The following is a 21,716-nucleotide window of genomic DNA, read 5'->3' as shown; positions in this document are numbered from 1 at the left end:
CGCGCACAGCGGCCGCGGATCAGGGGACTCCCCGGGACGCACGGGGCCGCCCGGCGCGATGCCCGCCACGCCCCGCAGTCACGTGATGCCGCCGGGCCCCATTTCCCGCCCGCAGTCACGTGACCTTCTAATGGCGCCGCGCGGCGCCTCCACGCCCACCACGTGACACGTCCACCACGTGACCGCGCGCCGCGCCCCCCTCCCCGGCGGCTGCGGTTACCGCAGTCCCGAGCTCCGCTCCTCCCCCGGCGCGAGCTCCGCCCCCGCCCGTCCTTCCCCCCCTCCTCCCCCCACCTCTCGGCCGCGGTCGATGCGCGCGCGCGGCGGTTCCGTCTGCTCAGAGCGGCGGCGGTGCTGAGGGTCCCGGCTGTCGGAGCCCGGGGCTGCGGAGCGCGGCGGGGCGGAGCGCGCCTTCTTCCTCCCCGTCCCCCTCCTTCCTCCGCCCGCCCGGCCCTCCCCGCACGCAGTCGCCGCGGTTCCCGGCGCGGACAACATGGCGGCGGTGGCGGGGGCCGCGGCCGCGGGCGGCTCCGGAGGCGCCGGGGGCCCGGAGATGGTGCGGGGTCAGGTGTTCGACGTGGGGCCGCGCTACACCAACCTCTCGTACATCGGCGAAGGGGCGTACGGCATGGTGTGGTGAGTGCCGGCCAAGGGCGGCGCCCCCGCCCCGATCGCCGCTTTTCCCCGCCCGGCAGCGGGGAGCGGCCGCGGCCCCGGGGGAGGGGAAGGCCGCGCGGCTCCGGGGCGGACCCCCACCCCCCCACTCCCCCCCTCCGCCGCTCCCGGCCCGGGGGGACCGCTGCCCTGCCCTGCGTGGGATCGCTACCGCCCGTTCGCGCGGCTCTGCCCTCCCTCCCCCGCGTTCCCTTTGTGCGCCGCTCACCTGGCGGCTGCGGCGGTGCTGCTGCGGCCGAAGGGCTCCGCTCGGCCCTGCGCGGCCCCGCGGGGACGGACGCGGTCAGGGTCGGCCTTAAAGAGCTCCGCGGGTGAGCGGCAGAATTCTGGAGAACGATCGCGAGATTTCGGTGTCGTTTCTCCGGGCCGTGCCGAGCCGGGCCGGGCCGTGCTGGTGCTGCCGCACCGCGGGGCTCTCATCGGGAACTCTCCGGCGCTGCCGCCGTTTCCTCGGCGCGTTCGTCGTTGGAGCGGTGTGAGCCGCGCGGCGCCGCTTTCTCTCTCTGTCGTTTAATTTTCTGTAAACCGCAGCGCACGTTTCCCAGCAGCGGTGCCCGCAGCACTGAGCTGTGCCGGCCTGCCCCGCCGAGCCGCGCCCCGGAGCGCTGGGAGCGACGCGGGCATCTGCGGGGAAGGTTGGAGCTGCGGCCTTGGCTTTTCTGTCGCGGGAAGGAGCTCCGACGCGTGACCCGGAGCTCCCGTAGATGATGTGAAAGTAACCTCGCTATTGGGTTTAGTGCTGGAAGTTGCAACAACAGCCAGTCCAAAGCCTGTGTTACACACGGTGTTACTGCGCGCTTCTGCCGTCTGCTGGGTCGGCTCGTGCCGGCACTGAGCTGCTTCCCCGCACCCGCAGGTTGCACGGCGCAGTGCAGTGGCGGCTGATGCCCTTTTTTGGGCTCACTGCTGAGGAGCAGACACGGGGAAACGGGGTCGCGCTCTTCCCCCCCTCACACTGTGTCATCCCGTTCTGCTGTGGAAGGGTTTCCTCTCTGAAAACATGGCATGTTATCACTTGTTTTAAAACTTATCATATTAAATGATACCTGCTTCGGATGCTATCCGTATTCCTTATCGCAAAGTTAAGGATCTCCAGTGGAGTTGAAAGATGCATTTGGCTCCTTTGTTTTCTCCTCTGGAGCTATTAATGCGAAGTACTGAATGTGATACGTTGTGCTCTAGTTATTGGTCTTCTGCCTTGAGCCTGAAAAGCCAGGGAACAAAGTCTCAGTTTATGGCGTGTGCTTGATGAGGGAGCTGTTGGATGCACATGTTCCAGCTGAATGCCATAGCAACTGTAATGCGTTGTAGTGCACGGTGCACTGACTACTATGGTTAAGTAACAGTGCTTATTGATCAGCAGTAGAGCTTATGCAGATTCATGCTGCATGTCTCTGGTCTTGTTGTGATCGCTAATGCAGCGAGATCTGCAGAGCATCTCTCTTTGGGGCCGGGGCTGGCAGAGGGCAAGCCACGAGGGTGCAGGTGGAGATAGCTCCTGCAATGCAAAACCCATTTGGATTTGCACCCTTAGTGAAGGACAGCAAGGCAAGCGTTAACAGCTTTGTTTTACACCATCAGCTATGACATGAGGGAGGAGGTGCTGGTTATTTCTAAGTGTGCTGTGCTGGAGGGCTTGTTATATGCAAAACAAGTGACTTAACTCTTAGAGTCCCTCACTCCATTAGTTCTCATGTTATGTTTCCACATCACTGAATGAGGGAGTTTATGTTTAAAAAAAAAAACCTTGCTGGGAGTTCAGTGGTTAATAAGTGGACGTCCACATGAGCATCCCTTTCCAAACTGTTGTTTTCGCTTTTCTTGCACGTGGAAGCAGGGAAGGAGCACAGTGCAAACAGAGTTGTAGCAGAAACCCTCAGCGCTCTGCAGGACTGTAGGATGTGAAATAACAAATGCAGAGGGCTGTCGGCCTGGGGTCAGCCAGAACTGACTGCAGCTGGGAGCTGCACAGCTCTCAGGAGCAGTGTAATGGCTCGGGAAGCTGCTCCTTCCTCGCTGCCTGTGCTGCGCAGCCTCTTTGCACCCACTGAGAGCACTGAGCCCTCTTTGCACCCACTGAGAGCACTGAGCCCTCTTTGCACCCACTGAGAGCACTGAGCCCTCTTTGCACCCACTGAGAGCACTGAGCCCTCTTTGCACCCACTGAGAGCACTGAGCCCTCTTTGCACCCACTGAGAGCACTGAGCCCTCTTTGCACCCACTGAGAGCACTGAGCCCTCTTTGCACCCACTGAGAGCACTGAGCCCTCTTTGCACCCACTGAGAGCACTGAGCCCTACATTTCCAGCAGGAGCTGTTCTCCATCCGTGTGCTCGGTGCTGATTTGGCAAGGTAGCTGTCTGACAGTTTAAAACGGGTAATTTTTGGAAGGAAATGGTTAACAGGAATATGATGACAGGCTTCTGATTTGTACTGTTACTTGGAACTCTTCTTGCCGTCACGCTTATGTAAATGTGAAGTGTTATCACTGCTGCAAACTGTGCATATAAATCATGAAGGTGAATGCAGTGGGAAGATGGTTTTGAAGCATGCATCTTGTATTTGTTGGCCTCAGTTTTACAGTGTTGCTGTAAGGATGCACTTAGCGTTTTCTCCCCGGTGTGTCTGGGTTAGGCACGAGGGCAGTGCCTGTTCTGTGCTGGTGTCTTGGGGCAGACTGCTTCGTGGTGAGGAGCAGAGGTGGCCTTGGTTTGGTTCTGTTCTGAGTCCATTGATCTGGAGAGAATACACTGTGATGATGGATCAAGTGCAGAGATCGATGTCCTCCTTTATAAGTGCTTTTAGGGAGCGCAGGCTCCACGTAGGCGTTGCTACCTGTTAATTAGCCTGTTCTGTTCTCTGATAAGGAAAGCAGGGAGCTGATAGGTGTTGCCCTGATACCTCCTCATCAGCGCAGGAATTGGAGCAGAGATTTGGGGGTGTAATGGATGGTGGGTGGCAGTCCCCTCCCTCTGGCAGCAGCCTCCTGCAGTGGGAGCTGGCCTGGGGGGCTGGGGGCTGCACCTCGTCCTGGCTCCCTGAAGCCACAGGACGCAGGGCTAGGGCTTGGGGAGTGCAGCTCAGGGGCACTTGCATTCCATAAACAGATGCAGGTTTTCTTAGCGTGGTGTGCTCCAGCCCACAGAAGCGGACACCTTGCGGGGTTTTTCCCACTATGCATGCAGGAATAAAGCTGTTGTGCTTTCATCAGCTGCGTGTGGTTGCATTGCTGCATTGGGATCTTGGATCTCTTGCCAGATGGTGATGGATGGTGAGGTGTTGGCAGACAGGACGTTTTCAGCTGCAGTCCAGGAGGGAAAGCAGCGGACCCTTTTGGTGCTTGGTGCACCCATCTGTCGTCTGGCAGTGCGGCGGTTGGCGGAGCAGAGCGGGCCGGGAGCTGCAGGCACGGCTCAGCATCTCCGCTGTGTGCACACGGAGGCTTTGCTGTTCCCTGGGCAGCTCCTGGTAGCTATCCAGCTGCAGGATGGGACTGCTGCTTTGAGCAGCAGGAGAATTTGCCTTGCTGCAGCTGGTCGCTGTAAGCTCCTGTCACTTTTTAACCTCTGAGAAGAGCTCCTTCCTATGGGGTGGGGGAGGCGGGTCCCTGTGTCTGTGGGGCCAGCGTGTGTCTGCACCTGGAGCAGGGTGTCATGGGGTTCTCCACTCGGTGTCCAGTGAAGCCCTGCTGCCTGCTTTCAGTAGTGCTTAAGTTTGGGTTTCCAGGTCGCTCAGATGAAGCGTGTGGAGGCAAAGTGTATTTGAGGGTTGCTTTTTTTTGCTGCGCTGTGATGCAGATTGAGGTGAACAGTGTATGTGGAGTGGGGGGGGTGGGCAGAACCGTGTCCATCCAGCCCCCCCCAAAATCAAACACGTGTTCTGCTGTGGGAAAAGCCACTTCTCCTGGGGGTTATTCTTCTGCATTTCAGCTTAATTTTCATAAAAGAGTGGAGTGCTCGGAGCTGATTAGAATGCAAATGAGCGTTCTTGTTACATGTAGAGAGTGTTCATCAGCGTGGTGGGTACGTTTCAGCTACCAGCACTGCAGTTATGCTCACGGTGTGCGGTGTGTGGTTACTTCATGCAGCAGTTTTCCTTGCGAGGAGCAGCTGTCCCCAGGACCTTCCTGTTCTTATGAGTGCTTTTTTTTTTCCTTCTGCATCTTGGAGTGGAATACTGCCAACTGTCTTTCCTGAGGTTTTGTATTGTGTGGAATCAAATAAGTCCCCTTCTGAAAAACAACGTAATCATCCCAGATCTTATATTTTTATATTTTTTCCTTATTTCTTTTTTTTCTAAATCTGCTTTTAGGAGTATTTGCAGCATCAGCCAAATGAGACCCTCACCAGACAAAAGAGAAAGCCCATCTGGGGAACTCGATGCCATTGCTGCTGTGGCTCTTGGGCCACATCCTTCCTTCCCTGGAAGGGAGGGAAGTGTTTCCTGCAGTACCTGCAGTGCTGCTCCATGATGGAGGTGCACACACTGTGCAGCACTGCTGCAGGCACCCCCTGCCCTGCCCACCCCTCCCGCCATGCAGTGCTGTGCCCTGCAGCTGACTTCACTGAGACCTTACGTAAAAACAAAGGTTGAGGTGATGTGAGTGGTGGTGCTGACTCAGGAGGGGTACGAGGATGTGCTGGTGGAGGACTTGTTTGCTCTCCCTGTTCTTCAGCTTCGTGCTGCCACGGTCTGAGCTGGCAGTGACTGTGCTCACTGTGCCCTGAGGAAGGGGCAGTGCTGCTGGGCAGGAGCTGGGGAGCAGAGCCCTGAGCTCACCGTGCTTGTGCCTGGCTGAGCAATTCCCAGGGAAACTGAAGTTCATAGAGAAAGAATATGGAAACTTGGTGTAGTGCTGGGTGCTGTGGGTTTGCTTCAGACAGAAGGACTTTAACCTGCAAAGCTTGCAAGAACGAGAGTGCTATTGAACAGCATTGGAGAGCCTGCATCTGAAACGGGGGTAAGTGGGAAGGGAAAAGGTGTGCAGAGCTGTGAGGAGTGTGAGACTGCAAGGTCCATTCTGTGGAGGCCAACTTCAGTAGGATGATGAGCAGGTACTTACTGCGGCTTGAAGCGTGCTGGTGTGGAAGGAGCTGTGTCAGAGGGCACTGCCGTGGGTTTCAGAGCCCTAAGGTGCGTCAGAGCACCGAGGAGCTGGGCAGCACTAAGGGCCACTGCCTTTGCAGTGTGCTGCTCACCAGGCAGGGGTCATTGCTGCGCTGCACCGGGCTGCTGGGCTGACTCCGCTTCGGGCAGGAGCTCATCTCAGGCACCATTTTGCATGAGTCGATACTTCTTTTCAGGACGAGGAGCACTTTAAGGAATTAAACTCTGAAGTCGTTATTGTGTGCATGGGAAGTGGGTTAGAATTATTATGCTTGGAAAGGTCAGGTTTTACTTAAAACAAAACAAAAAAACAAACAAAAAACCACCAGAATACTGTAGTGGGGCTTGATTTGGTGATGAACAACTTGGAACGGGGTTAAGAGCATGGGTAAATTCATGAGTTTGTGAAGGCTGACCCTGCTTTGCCAAGGAGTCGTGATAGCAGACTTGGAAACGGTTGTGTGTCCTTGGCCTAATGCAGCGAGCTCTGTAGTGGCACTGGAATGCATCAAATGCAAAGCTTCAGAGAAGATGCATTTTCAAATAGCACACGGTGAGGAGCTGTCAGGCAGGCCCCGGTCCGCGCTGCTGGGAGCTGAGTCGCATTCACCTCTTAGCTATTGCCATGTCCTCTTGTTCGCTCTTCTGCCCTCAGTTCTGTAGCATGAGATGCAAGGAAATGGAGAGGGAGAGGCGGGGACTGCTGCTGTGTGCTGGCGGCCGTGTGCTGCAGCACTGCACTTCTTTGGCTTTTCTTGACAAAAAAAAAAAAGGCTTAAGAGAAATGTGAGGTCATCCTGTGCTCGATGAGCTGAGGTTTTCTCTGACCCCGTACAGTCGGATGTGTGTGTGGGTGCTGCGCTCCCTCCTGCTGTCCCTGCTGCTGCTGCATGGGCCGTGCAGCGCGGAGCACGCGATGCCCGAGCTCTGCGTGTGATCTCTGAGTACTTGGGACAGCTGCTGGAGCTGGAAGGGCAGGGTTTCTTATTTTTTGTTTTTCACAAACCAGAAGCAGCTCTCTGCTTTCAGCTGCTCCCTGAGTTGTGTTTCTGTAGATGGAGGTCCGCTGAAGTGAGGGAAACACGCAGTAGTGGGAGCGTGGGTGATCTAAAAGCAGGTGCTGGTTCTCCAAGTTGGTGCTGGTGCTCCGGTGGAGAACAGAGTATCGAGGACTTCTGTTAACCTTGGCTGTTTGCAGCTGGGGGACTGCAGTACCTTCTGTGAGCGAAGTGGCCCAGCTGGGTGTCACTGAGCCTGGAGCTGCCTCCCTTTGTCCCTTCCAGTGGTTGTGTAGCTGCTGCTGTCCTAGCTGGCTGCCTGCACCGCAGTGCTGTTATTTGTCTACAGCAGTCTAAAAAATAAGCCCAAGTGATTTGCATTGTAACTTGATCCGTATCAGCAGGTTGTGGAAATATCTGCAGCTGAGCTGAATTCAGGCTGAGTGAGAAGGCTGAAGGCCTTCCCGGCTGTGCTGCGTTCCCCTGGCCTCGCTGCAGGCAGCATTGTTCAGCGTTTCAGGCGGTTATCTCTGGCTGTGCCCTTGGAATCTCGTTTCCACAGCAACACGAAGCTGCTGACAAAACATCCCTTTTCAACCTGAGATGGGTCAGCCCCGCATTGCTGCGTGGCACAGCCTGCAGGTCGTGGTCCGGCCGAGCTGTGCAGCCGTGCCCGCGGGCTCAGAGCAGCATGGCACAGCTCCCTGTGCTCGTCTGTTTGCTTTGTGCTGCTGTGCAGGACATTCTGTTTAGTCAAAACTTTGTCATATATTTACCTTAAATATATTACCTTAGTGCTGGGGATGATAAATGGTAGCACAAGGGCTTGCACCGATCTGCACTTGGTGTCTGGAGAGGATCTGGGTAATGGTGCAGCTGTGGGCTGTCCCAGGATGGTGGCTGCAGCATGTAATCAGAGTAATGTGTGTGCTGGAGTTGGGCTGTTGCAAAATGTATAGTTAGTTTTATCACATTACAGATAAATAGCATTCGCAGCTGTGCTCGCATCAGCTGGTGAAGCTGCACACCATGGTGGGTATAAATCCTTCCCTCCAAGTGCTCAGTGCTGGGGACGAGATGCAGCACCGTGGGAATGCCAGGAGCGCGGCGGGGCCCGACACGCAGCGGTGGGTGTATGCTGTGAGGGGTTATGAGCTGGAAGCTGTGGGCTGGCACTTGGGAAGCTACTGGTGTGGGACCTGGTATTCCCAGTTTGTGCATCTCTAAAAAGCCAGCGGGTCCGTGGCTTTGGGGCAGTGCTGGCTGGCTGCTGCCGTGGACATGCAAGCACTCACGAGACCCAGCAGAGCCCAGCTGGGCTGTCACGGAGGGACAGCGCTTCCAGAATGCGGATTATCTAAATTTAGGACGTGCTTTGGAGGGATGTATATGTGAAGCTATTTCTTCTTAACTGTAGGGGGAGCCCAGGCGATTGTTTGTCATAAAATTAGATCTCTAATTCTGGCTCAGGCTGATCAAGATGATCCTGTGTTAGGTGGAAAGCAAGCTGTGCATTAACTGCACTGACTTTTTTGCACTGGGGCTTTGGATTTGTGTTTTTTAGGGCTGTCGTTTTTCTTAGCACTACGGATGGGCTGTGAGCAGCACAGCACGTCCCTGATGAGCAAGGATTGTGAGGAGCAGGAGGGGCTCCGATACGTTTGTGTGGTGGTTCCTGCGTGGATCCTTCATATAGCAGTATGGGATTTGTAGGTGGCCGTGGCTGTGATGGTGTGGGAGGGAGCACGTGCCCCCAGTCCTACTGCAGTGCAGCCTAAGGGTGCCTCTCAGGGACGGGGACCTCTGCCTGAGTTACAGGCAGGAGGCTGAAGCTGTTGGTGGCCCAACCTCATTTCTTCAGTGTCTTTTAACATCAGCATCCCGGCCTTGGGGCGGCGGCTTCCTGAGGGCACGCGGAGCTCCCTTACAGCCGTGTTTGTTTTGAGGGCTGCAGCTCAGGATGTGAAGCTGTGCAAACTTTGCCATCATTTTCTGCGTACCTGTACTGCCCGTGATAGAGCACCGTGCACAGCAGACGCGTGGTTAGCTTCCTGCCCACAGAAAGTAGAGTCATCCTTTCATAAGTTTAATCAAGTTACAAAAAAGACAACGCTTGAGAAAGGTAAGAAGGGAAAGATGCCAGTATTCAGCTGGGTGTGGTTTTACCCTCCTGAGCTGAGGCTTTGTGCTGGCAGCAGCAGTGCCTGCTTAGTTACAGCAGCGTGGTGAGGTCTGTGCCAACCGAGCGCTGCCTGCAGGGCGTGCCTTGGCGAGGAAACTGGGAGCATCTTTACTGCAGATACTTCGCTTTTTTTTCCACGTAAATCGTGAGCAAATTTGCCCTTTTTTTTTTTTTCAGTAAGCTAAAAATTTTGATAAGAGAATGTTCCAAGAGCTGTGTGTGAAACTGAGCTACAGGAGATCAGAGAAAGGCGTATTTATCCGGGCGTGCTTAGTGGGCAGGTTCACTGGATCCCAGTGACCCATCTACATGAGAATCAGCAACTTAGAACCTATCCAATATCGCAGGGGATTGGGGTTTGGTTAAGCAGTGTCAGCGGGTGCGTCTTGCCTTGCTCTGCCCTTCATAGCTCCTGTTGGGGTGTCCTCCTCCAGTTGGACTTTTTACCTTGATCTGTTTTAGCTGTTCACCGGGTGCACTGTGAGGGCAGCTCAGAGGGTTTCAAAGACCGCCCTGGGATTTGGTGGTAAGAAATGTGTGTGATGAGGGCTGGTTAGCTGGCAGCGTGTGGCTGCCCTCATGTGGGATGCTGAGCTGGCAGGAGTTGAGATACAGGCTTGCATGGTGTTTCCGAAAATTCTGAGGAATGCAGCAGTGAATAAAAAGAAATTCGAAAGGAATGAGAAATCTTTATGTATTAAAAATCATGTATGCATTTAAATTCTAATTATATGAAAGCATATGGTAATGTTCTTAAGAGCAATTATTGTAACGAGGTGCTTTGCCATTCATATAAACAAGGCCACGAGGAAGGTCCTGGAGCAGCCCTGTAACTGTTGGCAGCCTTTTCACACAGCGATAACTGGAGGCCGTGCTGTACAGCTCTGTGCCTCCTGGAGCTCCTTGTTGGGCTGGGAAGGAGACAGTCCTTGTGAGTGGGAGGGCATTCTGGGCAGGAACACAGGGCCCTGCACTGAGTGCTGTCCCGAGCTCTGCAGTCGGCGTGCTCTGGATGCGGCCGTGTGCCTGCTGGTGCTGCTCCCCCGCTGCTGCAGGGCACTGCTCACTGCTTTACTTTCTGCAGCTCTGTCGTCTTTGGAACGAACTGGGAGAGGCATCTTCACAAGTTGCCCGTTCCCTTCTTCTTCAGTGTCTGCTCATCGTGGGGGTGCGGGAAATGGAGTTTGGTGGAGTGAGGTGTAGGATTCTGCCGCTTGAAAGGTGACTTCTGAAAGCTTTTCTGCCCACCAAAGTGAGTGGGTTAACCCAGGGTTAACTTCTCGTCTAAAATTTCTTCTTGATCACAGCGTACAGGGCAAGATTCAAACTTACTTTTTCTCAGGGTGATGAAGGAGCTGAATGCGTCTGTCTTTGTTCAGGTACTTGGGACTCAGCAGGTGAAAAGCTGGCTGCAAAAGGGCGACTTATAGGTTCCCAAAATGAATAACAGGAGAAATATTGTTCTGACGTTAGCTTAAGAGATATTTGCTACTGTCACCTCTTGGTTTGATAAAAATGAATGTACAAACAAGTGGGCAGTCCTTGCGTTCGGTGGAATTGACATCCTTGCTTTCTGAGTGGAATGAATGGATTTTAACTTATAACAAATGTTGGTTCTGTTCCAGTTCTGCCTACGATAACGTCAACAAAGTTCGAGTTGCTATAAAGAAAATCAGTCCTTTTGAGCATCAGACGTACTGCCAGAGAACTCTGAGGGAGATAAAGATCTTACTGCGCTTCAGGCACGAGAATATTATTGGAATCAACGATATTATCAGAGCTCCAACTATTGAACAAATGAAAGACGTGTATCCTTTCAGACTGCTGTGCTTAGTGATTGATTCCTTCTCTGTTTTCGTTGGAGCTCTCTTTCATCCTTATGCGTACTAAGTTTTAAGAGCTGGCTTTTATTACTTTAAACTGGAATGGAAGTTGATAACATTTGCTGGATTTGTAGGTATTGATAGACAGCTTTGGTACCTTGAAGAACATGGCTTCTGTTGGTTTGTGCCAGAATGAAAAAATAATTCCAAGGAACTCAAGGCACGTTTAATGAGTCCATCTTTAGACTGCAGTCACTTTGAGTAGAACCTCTGCTACCACAAGGAGAAAAAAATGATAAAGCTCTGCTGTAACTATCTGAGATTTTCTTAAAGAATGGAAAGGATCCATTGGGGGGGGTATAAATGAGGCCAGATGCCCCTCTACCCTCACTGTAGTCTTGTAGTGCGAAACTACGCATGAGCTGGTGAACATGCACTCGCTGTTGGCTTCACGTGTGTAGCTAACGTATCAAGCCGTTAGAGCAGAGAGGCTCTGCCCCTGAGACCAACCCTAGTTTGCAGCCAACTTGGATGATTCCTCTGTGTATATTGTTTCCTGTTGGCTTCCCAGATTTTCACAGAAGTGTGCCTCTTTGAGAGCATAAGGCGTTGATTTGAATCTAGGTCAGATTTGTTGAAGTGAATAAATGAAAGAAATAAATGGTTTTAGAAGTTTCATTTGGTACTGTACGTCGATATGTAATGTGCCACCAGCTTCGTTTTGCTGCCTTACATCTGGTACCTTACAGATACATTGTGCAAGATCTGATGGAAACAGATCTCTACAAGCTCTTAAAGACTCAACACCTCAGCAACGACCACATTTGTTATTTCCTTTACCAGATTCTGAGAGGGTTAAAATATATCCATTCAGCCAACGTGCTTCATCGTGACCTCAAACCTTCGAATTTGCTGCTTAATACCACTTGTGATCTCAAGGTTAGTGGGAATTTCTTAATAATTTTACTCCCATGGTCTTTATCAGCTGTATGATCTGCTGTAACTGTGAGCAGCTGTGAATGTGATTTCTTTTTTGTGGAAAGATTGCCAAATCATTATTAATTTTCATAAAATAATGATTAATGTTTGAGAACTGTGCTCTGTTATGCTGTTCTCATGGACGCATCGCTGTTTCCATCTGGAGGCTGACTTTGAAACAGCCTCTCTAAAGCTGATGAAAATACCCATCTGAAGCAGAACTGTGTTTACTTGGAAAGTGAACTGAAAATGGTGTGGATTTCAAGTCTCAAATCCGTGCATTAGAACTGCTAATCGTTCTGGGTTGGAGGTGGGCTGTGCTAATGCTGCTGATAGATGGTTATGGTGGGTGATAGATGATCTCAGAGCTCTTACTTGGAAAATGTTACCTCCATGTTTAGTGGCACTCAGTAAAGCAAACCAAGTGTGGAGAATGAGAACAGAAATACAGAATAAAACAGAAATCACAGCCTTCTGTAACTTTCTGCTGTGTGATTGTAACTGTCCTGCTTCTCCCTGTGACAGTCTTAGAGGTGACCAGGATTCATCCTGCCCAAATGAGGAAGAACTGCATTTAGCCTAGGTCCCTCCATCTGGGAGATACCACTGTGAAGAGTGAATGCAGTAGAAGTGCCCTTGGGGCGTTAACCCTTTCATGAAAGAAATGGAGTAAAATCTGTAGTAGAAGCAGGAAATAACAGTGAGCGTAGCTCTGAGTGTGTGCAGAAGAAAAAGACTGCTTTAAGACAAGTACGGTGGTCATAAAAAGTAAATGAAGTTTGCTGGATGGCAGAGCATGAGCTCAGGAAGTACTGCTCCAGGTTCTTCCTTGGATATTAAAAGAGAGTGGCACTGCAGCGCGTGCTTCCCTAGTGGAGAGTGTGGTATTCTGTATGGCAGAACAAGTGTTTTTTCTTAACCTGAAGGGAACTGTGGTGTTGTGTTATTACCACATCTGAAGTGTAAACTCCAGAACTGAGAAGAAAGCCAGTGCATGTTAGGCCTTGTCTGGAGAGCACTGAATTTGTGCTGACTTGTTTCTTTCAGGGCTGTTCTGCCCGTCTGTCTGTTACGTACACGTGCATACACTTAAAACACAGCATCCCATGAAAGTGAACAGCTTTAAGTCATACCTTCAGAGGAACAAAAATAGAAAGTTTGTTCCTCTTCAGTGTTAACACTGTTGATTTTTCTTTAATGGTATTGTGGCTGCGCTGTCTTCCTACTTCCAACTTTCTCTTTGGAGGGAGGATGCTAAATGGCTCTGAAGGCCACGGGGCCTCGTGCTCAGAGCATGGATAAAAACCCCTTCTCCTTTTTGCCCATCCCAGTGGTGCACATCAGGTTTTTTTTTCCATGATTGGATAAAATAGTTTTCCTGGGTAGGATTGAGAAATGTTCTCTCTGGCTTTTTTGTGCTCGTGCTTCCTCCAGCAGCTGTGATCTCTGCAGGGCACCATTATCTCATGGTGGGTTTTTTTTTTGCGGGTACACTGTTGTGATGGTAGCATTTGTAAGAGGAGTTTTGGTCTGTGCTTCAAATGTGTTTGTCATTAAATCTTTTTATTATTGGAGAGCTTAACCTTTTCATTTTCTGGTGTAACTCTTAATTTAAATTTGGAGCAGTGCCACTTTCCTGGCAGATAAAAAGTTAAATAAGTGGAGCATAAACCGTATGCCAGGAATGTTTTCCCTCGAGCTGTTTGGACCAGATCTCCTTGACCACTGTTTGGGGCCCTATCCAAATTAAATTTAATTTCTTGTATTAACTTCTTGTGTTTCAGTTCCAAAGATCTTTTTCCAACCTTTATGCAATAATTTGTTTCTGGAAATAACGTGCTAGCACCACTGTTTTTGGAAGTGTTATGTCGTAGGTGGAGTGACTTAGTAACTTTGTAGTGTTGGAGGCTGTATGTATATCTAATGTACTTGCTCTTTTTCTTTTCAATTTGAAACCAGATTTGTGACTTCGGACTGGCTCGCGTTGCAGATCCAGACCATGATCACACAGGATTCCTGACAGAATATGTGGCCACACGTTGGTACAGGGCTCCTGAAATCATGCTGAATTCTAAGGTAAGAGCTGCAGTGCACTGCTGTGCTGCTTCTGTTGCTGATTATTCACTTGGGAGCATCAGATGTTTCTCCCTTCTCCCGTCCCCTCTGGATTTTTATTTTTATTTTTTTACAATTGGAGCACATGCATAATCTTGAGGGAACAGAGAAATGGCTCTACAGCACAGCCACTGCTTTGCAATAGGTTTGGAATTCCAAATACAGTTATTGGATGCCACAGCTCAGTAAAGATGTGCTTCGGTTCCCGTGTGCCTAGTCTTGCTGTTCACAAGACTTTATTCTGTCAGATGCTCTCTGTTACAGAGCAGGACAGAAATGCTGCTAATGAGGGCACTCTGTGTTCAGGAAGGTTTGCGAGTGTTGCCTCAGTTCTAATGGACATCTCGGTGCAGATTTAGGGTATATAATGAGGGTGAATCTTACTTTGAAGGCATGTGGTCTTTGCTGTATGTCAATCTTAAAGACATTCTCAAAGTCTTAAATCATCCCTTTGTTTTGTTTTTTTATACTTGGAATTATTCTTACATTCTTGTATGACTTTGTTAAAGTGGATCTGTTCTGTGTATGTGTGTAATGGGTGACCTTCACAGCCTTGCAGTGGTCACTGCAGCGTGCATTTAGAAAAGAATTACCTGCTCAGGTGAGGTTTTAGGCTCCTTATATTTTAAACTCCACTGAGGCAGTAAGCAAGCATAGGGCAACTTACCCTTATTTCTGGATGTCTGTCTATATTCATCAGCAGCTCTTACAAGAAGATGACCTGTGTGCTCCTTCCGAGGTGCACAGGGTTTGATGTTCCTGGTCAGTAACATGATTTCTTCCAGAGCTGCTGCACAGAGAACAAATGGTTGCCTGTCACACCCTGAGAGCCATGCTGAGCTGGCAGGGAATTCCACTTCTGTGCGAGCCCCGTGCTGGTGGGAGGGGGAGCAGCAGACAGCTGCTATGGGCTGTGGGACAGTAAGGTGAGGGTCTGTGGGGCCGGTGGCTCTTGAGGTAGAATTGCCCACGTGTCACCCAGGCACTGTGTAAGTACAGGAGAAAAGGCTTTGACTCAGAAGTGTGTAACCTGTTACATACCTGGAGATGTTCGTTCCATTCTTCTTAGCACAGCATTTGATCTTCTCACATCATCTTTGCTGCTTACTTTCGTGCTGTGTTTACAGATCCTCTGACCAGCAGCCCGTGCTGCCCTTTCACCCCTTTGATGAAGGTTTCTTACTGACCTGTGTGGGAGTGTGGCCTTTTCCTGCTGCTCACATGTTTAGCATAATGAGGGGGACGACAGAAACCGTTAGACTCTTTAATCTTTTAAGAGTCTAAGTTAGTGTAAGGCCTGTTAATGACGTGTCTTGCTGTAAATCGGCAGGAGAACCAGGGAGCCTCACCAATGTGTGATGAGTGGTGTGTGCACTTAACCTCAATGAATCCCTTTGGAAAAGTGCATCTTGCGTATTTCAGTTTTTGCTACTCATCTGAAGCAGTGTTTTTTATCTACAGTTCTTAATTATTTCATTATGTACCAGAAAAAGTGAACAGCATGAACAGGTGTGACAGATTTAAGGAGCTATTTCAGTGCGTTTGTACTGAAGTAATGCATTACTGCAGTTATGCAAAAGTATATATGAATAAGTGTTTGGTTTTGTTTTGCTTTCCCTGCAGGGTTACACCAAGTCCATTGACATCTGGTCTGTAGGCTGCATTCTGGCAGAGATGCTCTCCAACAGACCTATCTTTCCAGGAAAACACTACCTTGACCAACTTAACCATATCCTTGGTACGTTTGACATCATGAAGTAACGTTTCCTCATCCATCCGCCTCTCTTCAGCTTTTCTACCATTGGGTCTGGGTCACCCATTTTGTTCTTTCAATCCTGTAGTTCCTTTAGTCTGTGCGTATGGATTGTCTTTGAGAATGGATAATTTATGGATCTATAGATGTATCTTCTGTTCCCTGTGGTTATTTCTGTAGTGATTTGTGTAGTAAGTCGTTGATTGGAGATGTGGCTGGGGGTGTGTATTTATATCAGCAGAGGTGTTGCAGAAAAATTAATAAATAAAGCAGCTCATGTACCAAAATGTCAGAGTCCATTTTTAGAAGTTTCTGTAGGTAAACTCATATGAGTTGGATCTTATGGACGAACTGCTGGGATGTGTGCTGTGGTTCTTCTTCCCAGCAGTTTTAACGTCGGCTTTTAGTAACCATGATGTGATCGTTGCGATGTGGCTTTCTCAGGAATGCAGTACTGTTTGTGCTTTTGTTTTCATAGGTATACTTGGATCCCCTTCCCAAGAAGATTTGAATTGTATAATAAATTTAAAAGCCAGAAACTATTTGCTTTCCCTACCACACAAAAATAAGGTACCATGGAACAGGCTGTTTCCGAATGCTGACCCCAAAGGTATTTTATGCTCTATTATATTCTATCAGAGTTTCAAAAAAATCAAGGGCAGGATGGGATTGCTTTTAGAACCACCGTAAGAATGTATTTGAGTTGGAGTCAGTTGGATGTAAGATCATAAACAGCATGAAACTCCCTCTTATTCTTAAACAAGTCAAAAGTTGTGTTGTGGTGTTGGACCTTTAACTTCTTTGTGGCGTGTGGGGATCCCAGCTGTTGGCATTGTCTCACAAAGCGTAGTTCATTCAAGTACTGAATGTTGGCATTGGACATTTGCAGTTTTTGTTCTGAATTGATATTTCCTTCTGGCTCATCCTTCGTGCAGTTCAGGGATTGCTGTGTTAACAGCACAGCTCTCTCTTGCTTGCTCTGACACAGTCCATGTCACCTGAGTTTTTTGATCCGATGAAATAATTTGCTTTCGGTGAACATAATCAGGTACTGAAGTGTCATGAAAGAGCTGATTTCTGCTGCAGCAGCAGAGCAGCTGATGGTCCTCACTGAGGGAAGCAGCACTATTTGTTCTGCTTTTGTAACTGTGCTCATCAGTGGGAGAAATTTTTGCTGGGGTTTTTGACAGCTTAAATGGCAGTGATGCTGATGTGCTTCGCTGCCAGGGAACGTGTGCCTAGTGTGTCTGGGTAACATCTAGCCATCTCAACCTTCAGAGCCCCTTTGACAGAGCAGATTTCAAACAGCTCTTTGCCATCACTTCATTGAGAAGCAGTGTGCACAGCACGCAGTCAGCAGGGGCGTTTCTGGTCCTGACAAAGAGTTTCGTGAAAGTATTTAATTGTTGAGCAAGCTTTGCAACTTTAAGGTACAGAAATTAACCAGTGCACTTAATGAATCTTCTGCCATGCTGTGTGTCCTTCCAGGCATCTTACCCTGATGCAGAGCTAGAGCTGCCGTGGTGCAGTAATGAGCCCACGTTTAAGTTTAGTATTGTGATAAGAACAAATGCAGTGGAAGCTCATGGTTTCACAAGGGTGTGTGGAATTCCTGCCTCTGTAGCCATTATTCTCCAAAAGGAAGATGTGCTAACAACCAAAGTAATCAAACAGTTGCAATTATGGACTTGTGATGCTTGTCCAGAATTTGATCAGACCTTGTTCTTGGCCTTGTGGAGTCCACGCATTCTCTGTGGATTCTTCACAAGTTGTTGTGAGCAAGTTTGGTGTAAATCTCTGTGCACGTATTGGCATGATGAGCTGCAGAGTATCTCCTGAGCTGCCAGGTGTGCTTGTAGTGGTGCCCTGCTGTTCTAATGGCTTTGCATTCTGTTCAGAATAAGGTATTCTTGATTACTTCATTTCAGACAAAGTTTATCTTGTTTTGGATTTTTATGCGAAATTTGAATGAGAAAAAAAAAATCTTAATTTCTGCTGGAGTTGAATGTAGATTGCTCTGTAAGCTTCTGTGCGTTTCTTCCCTTGACATTCATTCTGGTAGGGCCTTGTAAAGGGTATATGTTTTTCTATACTTTATAAAACACACCAGATCATGCAAAAGGGGACTGTAACTTAGGAGTGCTGATGAGATGGGCAAACGAAGACACACTGCCCAGCTCAGGGAGCATTTTGCTGCTACTGCTGTAAATGGAAATCAGCACAGAACGTAGGGAAGCTTGTCCTTCCTATGTACTGTCAGTAGCATTTATTGTACTTTGCAGTTTGGAGTGTGTATTAAGCTCTTGTTTGCTTGTTTTTTCATCTTAGCACTTGATTTGTTGGATAAAATGTTGACCTTTAATCCTCATAAGCGAATTGAAGTGGAACAAGCTTTAGCCCATCCGTATCTGGAGCAGTACTATGATCCAAGTGATGAGGTAAAAACACTGTTTTACTATGGAAGTCCTGACGTGGTCAGGGAGGTAGCCAGTCCTCTGCTCCGTGTAAGAAGTACGTTGCGTGGCCCTTACAGACTGAGAAGTCTTGCTTGTCTTTAGAGATGGGTAGCAGTTGTTTAAATGTTCGGTTAATAAAAATAAGGGGAAAGGATCAGTCTGATTAACTTCAGTCCTTGAAATTGATGTTGTGCTTTTGTTTTGTATTTCTCAATCCAGCGTTACGTTTTGGAGGCACAGCACAGAAACAGATATATGCTGAGGAGTACTGTTGTGAAAATGGAATTCCTCAGTTTGCTGTGGTTTTGTTTCATATCGGCTGAGTTGAGGCAGCAGAGTTCACCATTGTACTGTACTTCAAAAGGCCCCAGAACTGAGTTTACTGCAGCTGATACCATTCTGATGAGATTTCAGGTTCCTGGTGAAGGTGGGGAGGAGAAATGCTAGTTTTCCTTGAGGGATAGGATTATTCTGAGAAATGTGATGCTTCAGATCATTTTTGTTCAGGTAGTTACTAAGATGTGAGCTGTCAGTTATTATACCCGGTTTTACATTTTGCTATGATCCGAATTAATATCTTTAGACTAATACATGATGCATAGACTGCAAAGTACTGAATGTTTCTATCACCACTTTAGAAATTTTTTCCATTCAGGATCTCTGTTTAATTTCAACAGAACAATAATAGCTTTAAAAAGATGAATGATTACTTTTTTTTTCTTTAATTTTATCAAGCCTGTAGCTGAAGCACCCTTCAAGTTTGATATGGAGTTGGATGACTTGCCGAAGGAAAAGCTGAAAGAACTGATTTTTGAGGAAACTGCTAGATTCCAGCCAGGATATCGATCTTAAATTGTGCATAGGTAAAGTGTTTGCCCAGAAGAGTTTTGGAATCTGTGCTTACTGCTGGTGAAATGTGTAACTGATGGTTTCTATTGACTTGCTCTCCTGCTGCTCGAGTACAGCTTGCTGCTTGTTCCTTTACCTCAGTCCTGTTCTCTTACTGAAGAAATGAGTACAGTTTGCAGCACTGAACTGTGCGTGAGGAATCCAGGCAGTTGTCTTGAGGTGATTACATAATTCTCGGACTGCATTTAAGGAATAAGGATTACATTTGATTTTCTTCTCAGAATGAAAGCAGTGAGAATGCTTCTGAAATGCAAATCTTATAAACAAAACCCACACTTCTCGAGGGGTCCGTGATCTTCATGTAAGACAGCAGAGTGTTTTGTCAAGTGGCTTCAAATGCTCTTTACAATGTCTTCCTTAAATGCAGTGTGCAGAGGAGAAATCTCTTAAACTAATCTAAAAAAGCCTCAACACTGTACGTTTTCAGTGAGACTTCAATTGTAAGTACCTCTGAGAGCTGTGTAGCTGCTTGTGAGGTAGTTAATGGTCACATTTGCTAGTTCTTTGAAGATCTAACCATTCTTAATTTAAATCTGCTGATGTTCCCTGCCTCTGTTTTGTTTCAAATCAATAAAGTTGTGTCCACCTACCTTGAGGCTCACGAGTCTCGGTATTTCCATACAAAATTGCTCAAAAAGTGGCAGTACATTTTTTCTGATAGTTGTGGAACAAATGTTTTTAAGTACCTGAGCTGTGTAGCTGGACAAGAGATTGAAAAAACAAAGAGGACCGCCTGATCTCAGTTGGCCCATGTTGTGTCTTAAAAATGGTTTGTGGGGTATCCTCCATCAGCGCCGCACACAGACCGTGTCTGACAGCCCTGCAGGAAGCTGGAGTGTGAGCCCATGAGCTGCTTGCTGTGAGAAGCACGTGGCTCTGCCAGCAGTGCGTGGGGGCTTCGATGCTTTGCTGTAACCAGTTATTCTTCTGGACTAAAAATGGGATCTGTGTCCCTGCGTTGCTCGTGCCTCTAGGCTCTTTTAATTATTAATTGGGAAGAAAAGAGGAGGGGAAAAAAAATGTCAAGGAAACTGTTGAAAATAGCTTTTTACTTTTGTAAAGTAAAGGTAAGTCAGAGCTTGTGATCTCCGTGGCCTCTTTGCCCAGACTGTACTTAGCAGGGTTGTGTTGGGATTAAGGGAGGAGGGGTGCCCGTATCGTGGTGCGGTGCTGTGGGAAAGCCCTGACCTGCTGGAAGTGTCACCCTTCAGAGCTGCTGTGAAGAGCTGCTTTGGCTGATAACGTACTGAAGCTTGAATACATCGCTTACCTAGATAACGATTCGCTAGGAACTGTGCGAGTAATTTCTGGTCAGAATTACTAGGTATTGCAGTGCACAATTAATTGTGAGGAGCTGGCATGCCAGTGAAGGCCAGGCCTGGCAGCTGGCTGAAGCTGCACTGAGTCCCTTCTGAGTGTTCGTGCTCCTCTGCAGCCCCTTGCTGTCAGCTCTTCTCTGCTGATCTTTACCTCGTACTTCCTGACTCGCTTTTGGAATTAGGAAACAATGTGGGGAAAAAAGCAGTTCTTCAGATAAATGCTCGTTTGGGGAAAGGTAGAAATAGGAAAATGTTTGTTGTGAAAGACAGTGATAACATTTCCTTCACTGAAATGTCTCTGCTTTTTTTTTTTTGTAGGACAAGGACTTAAAGGACTGGGCATGCTCAAACGTTGCTGTTCCTCTTCCCAGTTCTTTATTGTTGGTCATGTCTCGTGGCCTCTCTCAGCTTATCCACTAACTCCTTTGAGCCATTCAGGAGGGCAGTTCCTGGTAGTTTTGGCTTTTCATGCTTTCAATGAATCTTTTAAGCCTGAAGAATTGTAATTGACACTCCTATGCGTAATGCCCGTTGTTGACCTGTTGCAGTACTGTACTGTAAGTGCACCTACTGCTGGCCGTGTTTAACTGCTTGCTTTCTGGTTTGAGAGATGCAGTGGTTCCTTTCACTCCTGGATTAATATCCGAGAAGATAATTCATTAACTGATGAAGTTTACACCATGAACTATGTTCTTCTGACTTTACTGAAGTCGCTGGCATTTTTTTTTTTTTTAGAAAAGCTACTATTCAGGGCACTTTAAGTCAGTGACATCCCAGATTTGTTTTGCACTTCCTTTTTAAATAGAAATGGTTAGCATCCAGTGAGTGGGATTTTCCATTACGCTCTGGATTACAGCATAAGTCGTGTTCGTGTTAATCTTGCTTATGCACTTGTTTGGGTGTCCTGTGCTGTACATACAGGTATTCTATACAGTGTAATAGCCACATAGGAGCCCATCTTAATTGAATTCATCCAAGAAACATTTTACCATGCACCGACAAAATTTGTACCTTTTCTTCCCTGCCTTTTTAAAAAGAGATCATTTTAAGTTTAACCATGCTGGGAGGGGTAGTACTTCCAGAGTGCATACCTTGTAGTCGAGTTTATAAGGCTTGTGCAAGGGGAACGAGTGGCAGCTTGCCAGCTCATTTATTCCCTGTGTGAAGGGAGATTAACAAAGATCACAGTGGCACGGGGTCCCAGTGGTGGGTGCTGTTCTTTGCGGAAGGCATCCGAGTGCGGTAAGCGAGAACCAGAGTATGATGTGAATAAACTCTGTCTACACTCTTCATAGCAATGCAATGCTTCACGTGAGGATTGGCAGTTTCACGTTTGAGTGCTCACTGACGTTCAGAATTCTCGCAGAGAGGAACACTGCATCTTTAAATGAGAAAGTTTGAAT

At 48.4% G+C, this 21,716-nt stretch overlaps 1 protein-coding gene across 2 annotated transcripts; it reads left to right on the top strand.

Annotated features, from left to right (window-relative positions):
• The first annotated feature begins 311 nt into the window (after nucleotides 1–311).
• MAPK1 (mitogen-activated protein kinase 1) lies at nucleotides 312–21,488 on the top strand. 2 transcript variants are annotated; one of them, XM_065739316.1, is made up of 9 exons: nucleotides 318–636; nucleotides 10,586–10,768; nucleotides 11,533–11,722; nucleotides 13,721–13,837; nucleotides 15,500–15,614; nucleotides 16,108–16,239; nucleotides 17,958–18,067; nucleotides 18,821–18,948; nucleotides 20,632–21,488. In XM_065739316.1, exons 1-8 carry the CDS (start codon nucleotides 494–496, stop codon nucleotides 18,935–18,937), a joined length of 1,107 nt encoding a protein of 368 aa, XP_065595388.1. In that variant the 5' UTR covers nucleotides 318–493; the 3' UTR covers nucleotides 18,938–18,948; nucleotides 20,632–21,488. The 2 variants fall into 2 exon arrangements, with proteins under 2 accessions (XP_065595390.1, XP_065595388.1); XM_065739318.1 differs by lacking the exons at nucleotides 17,958–18,067; nucleotides 20,632–21,488 and having other exon boundaries at nucleotides 312–636; nucleotides 18,821–18,913.
• The last annotated feature ends 228 nt before the right edge of the window (nucleotides 21,489–21,716 follow it).

The sequence above is a fragment of the Cyrtonyx montezumae genome, unplaced genomic scaffold (genome assembly GCF_038088225.1).
Source record: "Cyrtonyx montezumae isolate F1298 unplaced genomic scaffold, pur_monq_1.0 scaffold_23, whole genome shotgun sequence".
NCBI lineage: Eukaryota > Metazoa > Chordata > Aves > Galliformes > Odontophoridae > Cyrtonyx > Cyrtonyx montezumae.
This window is presented reverse-complemented; position numbering and strand designations above follow the sequence as displayed.